The sequence below is a fragment of the Ursus arctos genome, unplaced genomic scaffold, assembly GCF_023065955.2.
Source record: "Ursus arctos isolate Adak ecotype North America unplaced genomic scaffold, UrsArc2.0 scaffold_37, whole genome shotgun sequence".
In the NCBI taxonomy this organism is placed as follows: Eukaryota; Metazoa; Chordata; class Mammalia; order Carnivora; family Ursidae; genus Ursus; species Ursus arctos.
The window spans coordinates 1263052-1276456 of NW_026623053.1; the positions used below are offsets into that span (position 1 = coordinate 1263052).

Sequence of the window (13405 nt, forward strand, 5' to 3'; positions counted from 1 at the left end):
CAGGCAGTGACCCTGGAGCTCATGGAAGGGAGGGATATGCTCAGATCCCTTGTTGAGCTGGTGGCTCTATCCCCGTGAAAAGAACAGGCCTGAATTGTAGCTGGAGGGATTTGCATGTTTCTGGCTGATGCGGTCAGAGGCACACGCATGAACCATAGAGGTGTCTGGGGATAGGACCCTCTCCTCCCACTGGGACTCGTAAGCCCTGGGCTTGATAGCAATAATTGTGAGGAGCATGGCTGCATGTCCAAAGGGTGTTCCCATCAGTGTCCATGACCCCAGGAAAGGCACTCAAGCTCAGAAGAATACCAGGGATCCCAGGGAGCCCCACCTCCTGTCCTCTAGGTAAGAGCATAAGACATCCACTGTCCTTGGCAGAGTCCCTGAGCTTGAGGGGAGAGGATTCGTTTCTTACATCCAGGCGGGGGTGGGGAGAGTAGAAAGTCTGGCTAATCTTCACCCCCTTCCCCTGCTCTTAGACTGGGCACCCCAACCAGGCAGTGGAGTGGTGGGTGGTCCCCAGCCATGAATCTGTGAGGGCAATGCACGGTTTCAGTGGGAATCCAGCCTGAAAGGAAAGGCAAGGGAAATGGTCCCGGAGGGCAGGAGACAGTGGGTGGCATTTTGGGGATACTTGCTGTGTGGTCCCTGTCTGCCAGATTTCAACTGCCAGTCCTGATCGGTCATGGACATGGGCCTCCCGCTATGGGTGGCCCAGTGGTGTGGCGGGAACATGGAAGAGCAGGGACCTCAACTTTTAAGTGGGTTTGCCTGGCCCCCAGCACAGCCTTCTAAGTGGAATTTTCTTTAGAGGTTGTTCCAGGAAGAGGTTGACTTCAGCAGCTTGCTGAGTTAGGCTCCCCAGACAACATCGGGACAAACGCCTTGGTTTCTGCCCGGGCAGGGATCAACAGCAAGCTGAACGTGACCCTGACCAAATCCAGTCAAACAGGAGCACCGTCCCGGCTCTTCCAAATTGCCTCTAATGAAGCCACGGGTAGCAGAATACACAACAGGGCTCAGATACACAGCATAGCGGGGCCTCCGTAATCATTTGCCCACATCTTGGGGGGAAGGGTGGTACATATGCCTGTATGAACACTACTTAAAAAATACAAACTCTTCACAACGTTCTCCAGGAGCCAGAGCCCAAGAAGACCCACTGGGGATCCCTCGTGGGGGTGGGGAGCGCAAGAGGCAATCTCAGGGGAGGGGCAGGGCGTCCAGCAGCCCCCTGCCTTTGCTGGGAGTGCCTGACAGGCCGCAGTGAGGGACCGAGGCGGTGGAGGCAGTGCTCGGGGGCTCTTCAGATCTTGATCACGAATATCTGGTGGCATCCGGTTGGTGTCTGTTGCCAGTGGGGCCCGAGAGGCCGAGAGGCCCAGGGAGCCTTCTCCTCCATGGGGGCTGAGAGTCTGCCTCTGCTTGAAGGGGGGAGGAGGCACGGTGGGGCGGCAGGAGCGAGGGAGTGCCAGGCCCGCTCACGGTCCTGGTGACCTGGGATGAGGAAGAACAGTGGTTAGGCCGGCTACCGAGGAGACAGACTCAGGACAGTTAGGGGTGTGGGTGGAGATGCCTCTATCTGTAGAGTTTTAGGAGCACAAGGACACTGGAGTTCTTGCTGATGGTGATGGAACAGGGTGCCCTTGTCAGTAGGGTGACCAGGGACACCGGGACAGAAGGATATGTCGATGCGGGCTGGGATTAGGGGATAATAGGAGACTAATATCTTCGCATCGTACTGGGCGCAGAGGACATGAGGAAAGGACCTGGGGGCCCCTCTAGGTTTTGCAGTGAAAGGAGTACAATAGAAGGCGTGGGCATAAATGACTCTGGGTCCTGAGGTTTTCTTCTTTTTCCACTCGTTAGTGGGGGGCCCTTGCTGGGACTTGGCCTCAACGTCTTTCTTTCCAAAAGGAGGAGAATAACAGCTGTTCTTCATATTTTGTAGGGGAGACATGGCTCAACGAGGTGCCTCTTGTCACCTGAGGAGTCCTACCAATGTTCTAGGCCACTGTTATTAGCAATAGGAACCCCTCACTGGAAAAAGGGGAGGAGTTTGGTGGGCCCCACTTAAGGACCTAAAAGCAAGACCTTGGCGGGGGAGGTTTGCTTTCTGAGCCTGGGGACCTGCCTTGAGACCGTCACAGCCGCACTCCCCCCGAGATGCCCGCTCACCTCAGCGGGACCACAGGCGCAGTGTCATGAACAGGTCAAACCCGGCCACTTTCAGGAGGAGGACGCGCAGCCCGATCACCAGCAGGTTGCGGGTGTTTAGGTTCATATCTGCAAAGCCGAGAGGTTACTGGCATGTACCCTGGAGGTCCGCACAGCCCCCGTGACCCGCCCGTGGTTTCCCCAAAAGGGGACTGGGGGGGGGTTAGCTCCTGGCCCACCTCTCCCTTTGAGCTTGGGTGCACATCCCTTCGTAAGCATATTTATATATTCCTCCAGGGCCACCAGTATTCCGTGTCAAAGGAAAACACCAACTGCACTCGGTCCTTATTTTATGTCTGCATCCCTCAGGAGCGGGGATGGGCTGGGGCTCAGAACTCATTGTAATCCCTTGGGTGTGGGCCCCTGAGTGAGAAGGTGGTGCCTGGACCCCAAGGGGACCATTCAATGAAAACGGCTCCGATGGAAATGGACGGGCCCAGGGCAGGCGCCCGGGAGTGGTGGGGATCCTGAGAGCCAAGACCCCTGCCTATGTGAATTCTGCTGCTTTTCTTGAAAGAAGGCAGAAGCCCAGCTACCGCTACAGAGGGAACAGGCCCTTGGGAGGAGCTGGGGAGCTCGGGGCTCCACATAAGCCAGTCGGAAATATCGCAGCTGGGCCACTGAGAAACTCTCTTTGGTTCTCCAGAGCCCTAGGAGTGAGTCATGGGGTCTAGGGAAACTAGAGACTCAGCCTGAAAGTCCTTGGAGGGGGAAAGAACATTAGAGATGGTGAGAGGAGCCTGGGAATTCGAGAATGTTCCCGTTCTTCCTAACTTCATTCCAGATCCACATATCCCTTCCCACCTCTCCTATCTAGTCAGGGTGATTGTGGATATATCTCGAAACTGGGATAGACCCCTCTCTTACCTGTTTCAAATTTTTTCTTTATCAAAGTGGCATTACAGGAAAAGTCTAAAAGGAGAAACAAAGACATGTTCTTAGAGTTGCATGTGCTGACTCTCCCACATCAGACCTCCAAGGATTTGGGCGGATGAACCTCTGTCTACAGGCTTTCTGCGCTCTCTCCTGGAGAGATCTGGAGGCGACTTGTCGCCTGTGGACACCTGCTGGGGGAGCCACTGGCCCTGGCTTCTGGGTACCACTCCCTTCACTTCACAAACACTGGTCGTGCCAAGTACCTGTCACCCGACACAAGGCCACAAGGAACCATCAGACACAGACCCTGTGCTTGGGTCCAGAGGCTGAAAGAGGCGGTAAGACACCACACAGTGACAAGTGCCATAAGGGGTATAGATGCTTTCCTTTGTCCCACAGAGTCTCCATCCCTGCACTCCAAATTTGTTCCTTTGCTGTCACCAACCCAGGCAATGGTGCTGTTGTTGACTCAGCGGCTTGGGCAGAAAATCCAGCCGCCTTCCTTGATCTCCTTTTTCCTTCGCACCCCTGCATAGTTCTTCCTTTGAATCTGAAATCGTGTTGGCCACTCAATTCCCCTGCCCCCTGTCCAGGCCTCCATCATCTGTCTACGGCAACAGCTTCCTTTCTGCTTCTACTCTTGGCTCCTACAGTCCATTTTCCACGCAGCACTTGGAGTGCTCTTTTACAGAAGTAAATTGGATGTCATTCTCCTACTTAAACCAATCGATAGCTTCTCATTGTACTTAGGAGAGTGGCTGCGCTCTCCTGACCTAGGGGGCCTGTGACGTGGCCCTTCCCCACTTGGTCCATCTCCCGTGCTGCTGCTGTTCCCCTTCCTCGCCGTGCCCCCGTGTCAGGCCTCCACAGCCTCCCCACTCTACCCTCGGCACGGCCGCTCCCTTCTTAGCCTTTAACGCTCATCTCACCTAGAATTTCCCTGGAGAGCCCTTCCCGGACTCTCTGTCCCCAAGTTGGCTGTTTCCTCCACCCCCACGTTACAGCACGTGTTCCAATCTGAAGTTCTCTAGATTCCCGCTTGCTGATGGATGGCTTCCTCAGGGCAGACCCCTCACCGGACTTATTTACTCCTGCAGTCCAGCACCTGGCACCTTGTAGATGCACAGTCCGTGTTTGTTGAGTGAATGAACGACTGGGTGAAGTTGGATCTTTGGCAGAGAGACAGAACCAAGGGGAGGTATCTCGGAGAAAGGCATCAGACGGGGGCCTTGCAGAGCAGTGAGGGGCAAAGAGCCTGAGCAGAGGCAGGGAGGCAGACCTCGGGCCAGCTGAGAAGCCAGTGGCCTTCCCGCCACCTTCTCCCCATCCTCTCTTTGCCTAGGACGTGCTGCGACCCTCCAGGATGGAGCTCAAGGGTGCTCAGTAACAAGAGCGGAGGGGCTTTGCTGACAATGGATGAGGCGGAGACAACCCATCAGAACAGCTTTTAGGTGCCATCCCCCCGAGCTCCGGGAAGAACCAGGTGTCCCAGGGTGGGGAGACTCAGCTGGCACAGGCACCGAGGCTGCACTCACCTGAGCTGGAGTAGAATTCCTCGTTGAAGGTACTGTTGCATTTAAACTCCGTGCTGTTGCTCCAGGCCAGGACCCCGTTGCTCTTGGAATCCATCACCCTCATGTCCAGCACAGTTGTGTTCGGCCTGATCACTGTGCCCTCCTGGGATTGTGGCACGTCAAAGTGAGAATCAAAATCGGTGAACAGGCAGACAGACGGCTTACTGGATTTAGGGCTTTTCAGCTGGTACACGGCGGGATCAGGGTCCGTGATATCTGTGGGCCCAAAGAACGCAGGTTAGGGGATGCTCATTTCCCTCCTTGCCCCAACCCAGGTCTGAGTCCAGATGCCAGTGATGGGCAAGAGCAGGGCTCTGTGGGGCTGGCAAGTCACATTCGCAGGCTTCAGGTGGGAAAGAACATTCTAGAAACCTGTTGCTCTAAGTGGACTGGAAGTCAGGGCCAGGCATAAGCCACGAGTCCTGGCCAAGAGGCCAGCTCTCAGTGAAGGCTCTCTGCCTGACCCTGCCTGCCATTCAAGGAAACCAGAAACTCAGGGCTCCTTAATGATCCTGTTCATTCTTTTACTTTATAACAACTTCTTCAAAAGCACAGCGGGACTGCTGTGCAATAACATCGCTCTGGCAGGACAAGGCAAGCCTAGAATAGAAGCCCAGCAAAGCAGACCATCCGTCTTGGAATCAGGGGTGCCCCCCCCCGCCAATTAGGCTGGGTATTGACAGGAATTGGAGGTTTCTTATTGGCTGGCACTAAGTTGGAAGACCAGTCATATCACCAGGAGATTTCTCATTGATAAAAGTTCTAGATGATAAGTCAGAACACCTGCATCCCGGTCCTGGTTTTACCACTCATTAGATACAAGGCCTTGAGCAAGTCACCTCAGCCCCCGAAGGGTCGGGAGTTTCATCTGTAAGATGGAGATATTGCCGCCTCCGCCTTCGTAACCAGGCTATTCTGAAAATCAAAGGGGGAGTTTCTCTCTATAAAATGATGTGTAACAAACTATAAAGTACGGAATAAGTGAGAGCTCTTGAGGATACCAGGATATTGCCATGATAATGTGCTACCGAGTGTTACACAGTCCGTTTCTACTCTTCAGCCCCAGGAAGCAGGGGCTGCTGGAGGCTTCTCCTTAGTGGTGAGAATCATTCTTCAGTATTTCTGTAGGATTTTGCGTTTTTAATGTAACTCTCATTGTTTATTCTTTCAGACCTCCTGCCTTTAGAAGAGGAATCAGAGGTTTGCTGGGAGGGTTAACACATTGGGGCCACCCGGAGAGTTTACAGCAGGGTTGGGACTAGAGTTTCCTGCCCCTGTGGTTCTCTGCTCCCACAGCTCCCCACCCTGCATGCAAGGTTTTTCAGACCAGGGGTACACCCCACTTGTGAGGCCAGCCAGGGTGGCCTCGGCAATGCGGACTTCCAGCTGGACCTGAAACTAGGGACATCCGCCTTTGGCATGGCCTTGGGTTGCTGAGTCAAGGCATGCCAAGGGTGTCAAGTCAAGGGTGTGGGGCTGTCCCTGGAGCAGCAGAACAGGGATGGGTCCATGGTCCCATGTGAGGGACATCCAAAGCTCTGGCCCTGCGGGATTCTGCCTGTTCCTCTCCAATGTCCCCGTTTCTGGGGGAGGGGAGGGTCTGACATCACTGTGGGTTAAGACCCTAGGGCATAAATCTTTTATAGGGAGGGGAGAGGCGGGAAGCCATTATGTGCCATCAACATACCCCAATGGGTTTGTTAGTCCTCAGTGGGAGTCACCAGTGGGACTGGGAAGGGGGATGTGGAAGGGTATGGAGGTGCTGAGAGAATGCGGCCTTGAGGAGAAGGCAGAGGGTAAGGTGCCACCAGCACAGTTTGGGCTTGGGGGGGAGAAGGGGTTGCGGTGGGGGCCCGATGGCCAACTCTGAGTCCTGGTTAAACACTCACTCAAGTCCTCGAGCCAGTTAGTGTCAGGCTGGAGAAGGTCTAGACCACACTGTCCAACGTGATAGACTTCAGCTACATGTGGCTATTTAAGTTAAAACAAACCCTAAGGAAAGCAAATTAAAATTCAATTAAAAATTAAAACTTCATTTTAAGAGTGTCGTACCTGCCATATTGGACAGTGCAGGTCCAATGGAGATATTGGTATCTCCATTGGAGATGACACACTTGATAACACACTTCCATTGTCCCGGAAAGTTCTCTTGGACAGCGTTGGTCTGGAGAGAGCTATGCCACAGAACATGAGATTTTTGAGGAAATGTACCGAGGGCTGATTGTGGGCCTTAAAAACCATCTTTAAGTCTGTGTGTGGGGAGGGCGACCCCATCGGGGACAGGCCAATTTTTGCTTCAACTTCACTAGCGAGAGATCAACATGAAATAGCGATCAATGAAGTCAGAAGACTTGAGGTGATTCTCGCTGCTCTCAAGTCTTGTTTTTATCAAGACTTCATTCGTTTGGGGCTTCCCTAGCTGCATATTTGCTGTTGTTTCTCCTGTCCAGCTTCCTTACCTCTGATTTCCTCTCTTGCTCCCCTGCTCTCCCCGCCCCCTCCATCCCCCATTCTCTTTTTCGAGCTTATCTTCCAAAGTACTTGTCTAAAACCTAGAGCTGATTGCATCATTTTTCGTTCAGAATAATTCGGGGACTCCCTTAGTGCCCATAGAATAATGCTCAAATTTCCTGGCATGACATTCAGGGGCTGCCATGATCTGGAGAGCTTGAATTTTTTCTCTCAAGTCCTTTATGTGCCCTAGACGAGGAGAACTGGCCCTGAGAAGTCTTCGTGTTGGCATGCTGGAATGTAAGTTCCATGACAGCAGAGGCCCTCTCTGGTTTACTGCCGTATCTCTAGTGTCTGCATATAGGAGGCACTCAAGAAACAACTGTTGGATAAACAAATGGCCTAATAACCATCAGATTTGCAAAATTCCTGCTTATCAGAACTTCTTGGTAAAAAAAGCTGGGTACTTATCCTTAAACTTGATTTTTTTTTTGTAGCCCCTTTTACTTCCACTCCCATGTACCTCTAGTGTAACCTTCTCTTTTTGTCTGACGACAAGAAATGAGTCACTTTTAATTCGGAGGCCTTGAGGGGTCCGTCTGCCAGACCCTGGGAGGAGAGGCATTCTATTCCACGTTAGCAGCACACATCCCACCATGGATGACATCTCAGAAGTTGGCCTCAGCAAGACTGGATCAAGTTTTCAATGCGGAAGTTCAGCTGTGCTAGATCCTAACCCTTCATTTTAATTCAAAACTGACCACGGAGGCACATGTCCGAATGCTCTAGTGCTCCGCGTGCATCGGGGCACAACGGTGATTGAAGGCTTCCTTCCCATGAAATCTGTGCTTTGTAGTTAGGTACTAAACCCAGAAGTGCTCCCACTTAGCAACTGTGACTCTGGGTCCCACTGAGCCTCTGGTGAACATCGGAAGCAGTGAGCCTGGGCGGACTTACCAGGAGTTACGGAAACTCTGGTTCCCTTGCCAAATTTCAACTGAGAGGCAACACCTTCATGCCACCCCTGAAATCTCCACTACAGAAACCCTTAGTTTTCTCCCCCTCTGAGAGATGGGGCAACCTACCTTGTAGAGCCCACCGAAGAAGGAGAGGGGAGGTCCCTAGGACATGGGGCGTCCACGGAAGGAGCTGGCCCCCTCTCACGTTCACATCGGGTCTACATTTCTAAATTGGATCCCTGGTTTCCCAGTGGCTGGCCTTGGCCCTAATTGTATTCTCTTGAAGGCTCTAGAATTCCTTTTCTCTATTGTCTAAAAAAACATTTTATTTGCTTTTCCCTGCATCCAATTTATTATCAGATGTGTTTACTTAGGCCAAAATGCACATGCCTTGTTCACACCCAAGGTCATGCCTTCTTTCTTATTGTTCCTTATGCCTGAAAGTCCCCTTCTCTCCAATCTTTGCCCATAGAGATCTTACCTATCCTTCAGGCCCAATGTACCCTTTCTACTGCATAAAACCGTATCTGTCTAGGCCGCAAACTTATTCCTCTGAATCTCTATTGTGCCTATTGATGTCATCAATTTATTAATACTAAAATAGTTTTCAGCTTGCTAAATTTGCAATAGTTATGTCCCTTTAGCTAGTTTTTATCCAATTTGGGAATAGGTCAGTCATCTATCTTAGACTTCTTTGCAGTCAGTCTAACATTTTTTAGAGTGATGGCCACATAGAAGGCATTAGAAAATATCCATTGAACGATTAAAGTCAAATTTTAATGTGTTTGACCTAGAGAAACACAGATTTTCAAAATTGATAGTGATGCCTTTTCCTTCCACACAGGCCTCTGTAAGACAGTTCATTGTAACACCCGCAGTTAGCCTCACCATAGTGAGACTGATATCCCCAAGGTAAGGAATAGAGACACTCCCTGGCCCATGGGATTGCAAATGGTGCCACCTGGGATGACTCACCAGCTATTACAGACACTTGGGTTCCTGTTCCAAATGTGAGTTTGCCCACAGTTCCTCCAGTATTCACACTGCAGGTGACACCATTGCAGAAACTCACTAAACTCACTAAATCTCCCTCCTTCTCCAGTAGGAGAAGTACTGGTCTCCTCCAGGGGACCAGAGAATCACGCTTTCTAGAGTTAGGCCTTCTGCTCTTTTGTGTTGAGAATATGGTTGTTCATCCGTTTCCCTCCTGCCCTAGCCTGCGGTAGTAGCCTGGGTTAGAGGTTGTGATTTCAATAAACCAAGAATTCCGTAGAGCATAACCCCTGTTCAGGGCAACAGTAGCTTGGATCTTCTCATGGAGGTTCCAGGACGACGTGCTTATCCCTTGCTGCATGATTCCTAAAGTCTCAGTCTGAAGATGTTTCCCGAGCACTGAGTGCTGGACGGAGAATTTTCTGGGGATGGGTGGAAAGAACCATTTGGGATCCTACAGAAGAAAATACCTGGGGTCAATTTAGCATCCTGGATGGAGTAGACTTAATTGCCAATGTCGACCCTCGCCCCACTTTACTTACTTGCCTGGACACTCAGTCTGGTCCCTGCTCCAAAGATTAGCATGGTACTCTGCTGTATCCTCACTGCAGCTAAGGCCTTTGTAATATCCTTCTTGACCTTAATCTACCGGAACCCACCAGGCTCTGAAAGCACCATCCTAAAAGTCTCCCGGGGTCTTCGTTTCTTAGATGTTCTATTTCCCAGGGAAGCTCTTCCCCCTCCCCTTTACGATAATGTAAACCTTTTATAGCAAGGCCTTGATGAAGATGGGGAGAATAATAATGATAATGAAATTATTATTAGAAAGGCTACCATTTATTAATGACTTGCCTATCTGCTGGGCATTGTCTTATAGTGTTATGATGTGGTTCTTGGCATTTTGCTATTGAGGAAGTAGAGACTTTCTTAGTTAGAGACAGTAGAGCCAGAATTTTCCCCAGATCTGCCAGCCTCTCAAGTTTGCTATGAACCCCATACCCTCGTGCCTCTGTGCCTTGATATGTCACATCATATAATTGCCATTCAGATAGGGGTCGGGGTCATTTTTACCCTGGGAGAGGTTCAAAACTCTACTAAACTCCAGAAAGGAAGATTCTGGGAGCAGGTGTCCCCATACTGTGTCATTAGCCGAAACAAGGAGTGCCACTGCTACCTGAGGCAATAGGCAATAAGAGAGAATTTGGGTTTGCCATTAAGTCATTCCTTTCCCCCAAGGGCACGTCGCTAATTTCCTGAATGTTCAGATTATCTGGTGCTGATATTATCGGCTTCGCTTGAGAGCACTGAGTATATGGAACTCTTTTTATGTTTCCGTAAATTATTCTGCTCAGGCTTTCATTTGCTCAATTGGCCCTTGGCACTTCTGTCCTTAATATGAGAAATGGGAACATTTTAAGTCACCGAGAGAGCTCGTAGGAAATGGAAAACAAGTGTTTAATATTCCCTCGAGTTTGCCATACATCACCGCCTGTTTTCTCATAGACAAGCCAACAGGTACTTTTGCCCTGGACACGTTCGTGGTCATACTCACGCGGGTGCACAGCCAGCCTGGTCCCGGCTCCAAAGGTCAGCTGACCGTAGCTACGAGACAACACACCACAGCGAGGTGCTTTACAAGAACTCGAACTCGGGCGGGGTGAGCCTTCCGGGGGCAGCAACGTCTCCTGCCCCTGTGCTAGACTCCTCCAAATCACTGTTTCTCTCGCACAGGAGAAATATCTGGCCCACCCAGTCCCAGTTCCTCAGCTTTCAGTGGAATAAGCCCACAGACCTTTCCTTCACAGCCAGCCTTGGGCTGGTCTGGCCTTCCTGGAGAGCGGACACCCTTTCTGGGTTCCACACTGAAAGTGAAGGAGGAAAATTGGAAGAGTCTGAAGAAGAGCCAGGAATTGATTGGGAAATGAATCTCGATGGGGGAATTCAGAGCCCTGGCAACAGATGGCAGGCCTAGGGGAGGACGAAATCCTGGAATGCAGGCCCATACAAGGCTCTTTTAGAAAGTGGTTCTGCTATTCCTTGAGGGCAGAGAAAGAGAGAGGCTAACATTGCCATGAGATAGTCACATAAAAGGCACAGTGAGGACTGCTTAACTCTAATGGTTGTGAGAATCAGGAGTGAGTTATATACAGGGCCCCAGAATCTTTTTCTCCAGAGGTCTCCAAGATTTTAGGGTTGACATCCATACGGGGAAAAAAAAAATCTCCGAAGTTTGAGAGTGGTTTAGACCAGTACTTCTTGGTGAGAGTTTCACAGAACTCTAGTCCTTCTAAATTTTTCTACAAAAAAGAATCTAAGCTCAAATTAGTTTGGAAAGTGCTGTTATACTGTATACTGACAAGGCATATTAGCTAATTTTAAAGGCTCTGAGAAGTCCCGCAGTAAAGAAATCCAGAGCTTCTCAAACTTATTTGATCTAGTAATCTTTTTTTCTTAAAACACTATTAAGATCTGTGGAATGTGTGTGGGTTTATATATAAATGTAAATATATTCCTTAGAAGTCCCTTTTCTAGTTCCAAGAATTTAAAACTCCATCCAAATTTTAGCTTAATTTTAATCCTTCGGTTTTCTGGGTTCCGAATCTGTTCTCTTGCCTACTCCTGTGGACACGATTAGGGATCGCATTGATTCTGATTATTTCTTTCTAATTATCACAAAACAGTTTCATTCTATTCGGGGAATTGCTGAACATGTAGTCAGCTGTAGAGTGAATTCTCCTGCCACTACCAGAAATAGCTCGAGGCTGGGTACAGATGAAATCAACATGCAGGAACCACAACACTTCAACACTTTGCAAGGTTTACTTTCTAGAAACAATGGCAACTTTAAAACCTTTTCCAAATGTGAATTTCTCAGTCTTCCTTCCACCCACCTTCCTCCACTCCTTGGAGCTCTGTACTTCAAAGAAGTTTCTGGTCCTAACGAGAAAAGTTTCCTGGGTGGTCTCTCAAGTGGAGACATAGACTCCCTATATTAATCAGCAGATGTTTTCCTTTTTCCTGTTAAAACCCATTTGTGCTTCTTCCGTATCACAGGCATTATAGTTTTTACATGCGTCTGAAATCTGGTTCTTGAGAAATATGGTGGGTTCCAGGCTTTCCAAATGCAGCCTGAACAGACGCATGGGAGGGAAGAGGCTTTGCTAACGCGCCCAAATGAACAAGTAAAGACGGAGGAAGTTTTCCCCAGAGAGAAGGGCTTTCTCTCACCACGTGCAGTTGGATGGATTCTCTAATCTCCCGTTTCCAAGTCTTTGACAACGCTTTCTATTGGGGAATACTGGCCACTGTCTAAAGGAACATGTTTTGAACAGTTACTTCCCCTGCACTCAGGCCTTCCTGACTCCCCTAGCCAGAAGGCATGTTTTCAACAATCCTGTTTGGTGACACTTCTGTGCCAGGCCTGGGGCTGGGCTGTGGAGGTGTAAGGATGAAGGAGAGAGGGTCCTGGCCTCACCGAGCTTACGGTGCAGTGCAGGATGCTTGGAAGTACCAGGCAGCTAAGACAGGAGGCTGGCCATGCCTTCCTCTCTGTTCGCATTGCAACCTGTATGGATCTCCTCTACGACATGCTGGTGACCCCGTCCGAATTGTCTGTTTACACGCGTGTTTACCGGCTGGGAGATTCTGGACGGCAGAGACTCCGCCATATTTCCTCCTTCTCTCCCATCTAGCATAGTGCTTAGAGTGTAATAGTTGCTTAGTAAATATTTGTTGAATAGAAAAGACTTCTAAATATTTTAATTCATGTTTGATGCAGTCCTGCTCTCTTTGACCAGGACTAGTTCATTTCTCTTTTGAATTCTATATGGTTCTATTTTCTAAAGTTTTTATTGTTTTTATTGCATGATTTAGGCTTTAAGCCCCTCCTCTACCTCACAGTTAGAGACGGAGTTTTGTGAGAGTGTGTCTAATGGCCAGCGTCTTTGGGAAGTTTAATTTCCCACCTTTCATGAAAACTTGATGATAACAAAAATATATTTTTGGCATAATCAGTCATAGTTTCTTTTCTGATAAAGATCTTTTGTCTCAAAAGAATCTAGAAACAGCAAAAGAGTCTGTCTCAGTAATGATGAAAAACCAATCCCCATGGGCAATTTCTAGCATTAGAAAAGAAACCGCTATTGAGCCAGTGGCTGAAAATTAAAATTTCAAAACATTCAAGCCTCATAAAGAAACATGAGAAACGGGCTCAGGAAGTGCAGACTCGTCATCCAAGAAAGCAGAGTAGGGACTTTCCGTCTTGGCTAGAGTCTCGGGGCGGGCACTTACTTGGATGCGCTTGGAGTCTTGTTCCACTCCCCAAAGTGAGCGCTC

The 13405-nt window shown here is 49.6% G+C and overlaps 1 gene segment (V, D, J or C); it reads right to left on the bottom strand.

Moving 5' to 3' along the window:
- Positions 1–486: 486 nt before the first annotated feature.
- Positions 487–13405, bottom strand: part of LOC125282321 (T-cell receptor alpha chain constant-like) — a 34326-nt gene continuing 21407 nt past the window's right edge. Inside the window, 4 exon segments of the C gene segment in view lie at positions 487–1497; positions 2179–2286; positions 3085–3129; positions 4629–4883. Of these exon segments, the coding sequence occupies positions 2180–2286; positions 3085–3129; positions 4629–4883 (407 nt within the window).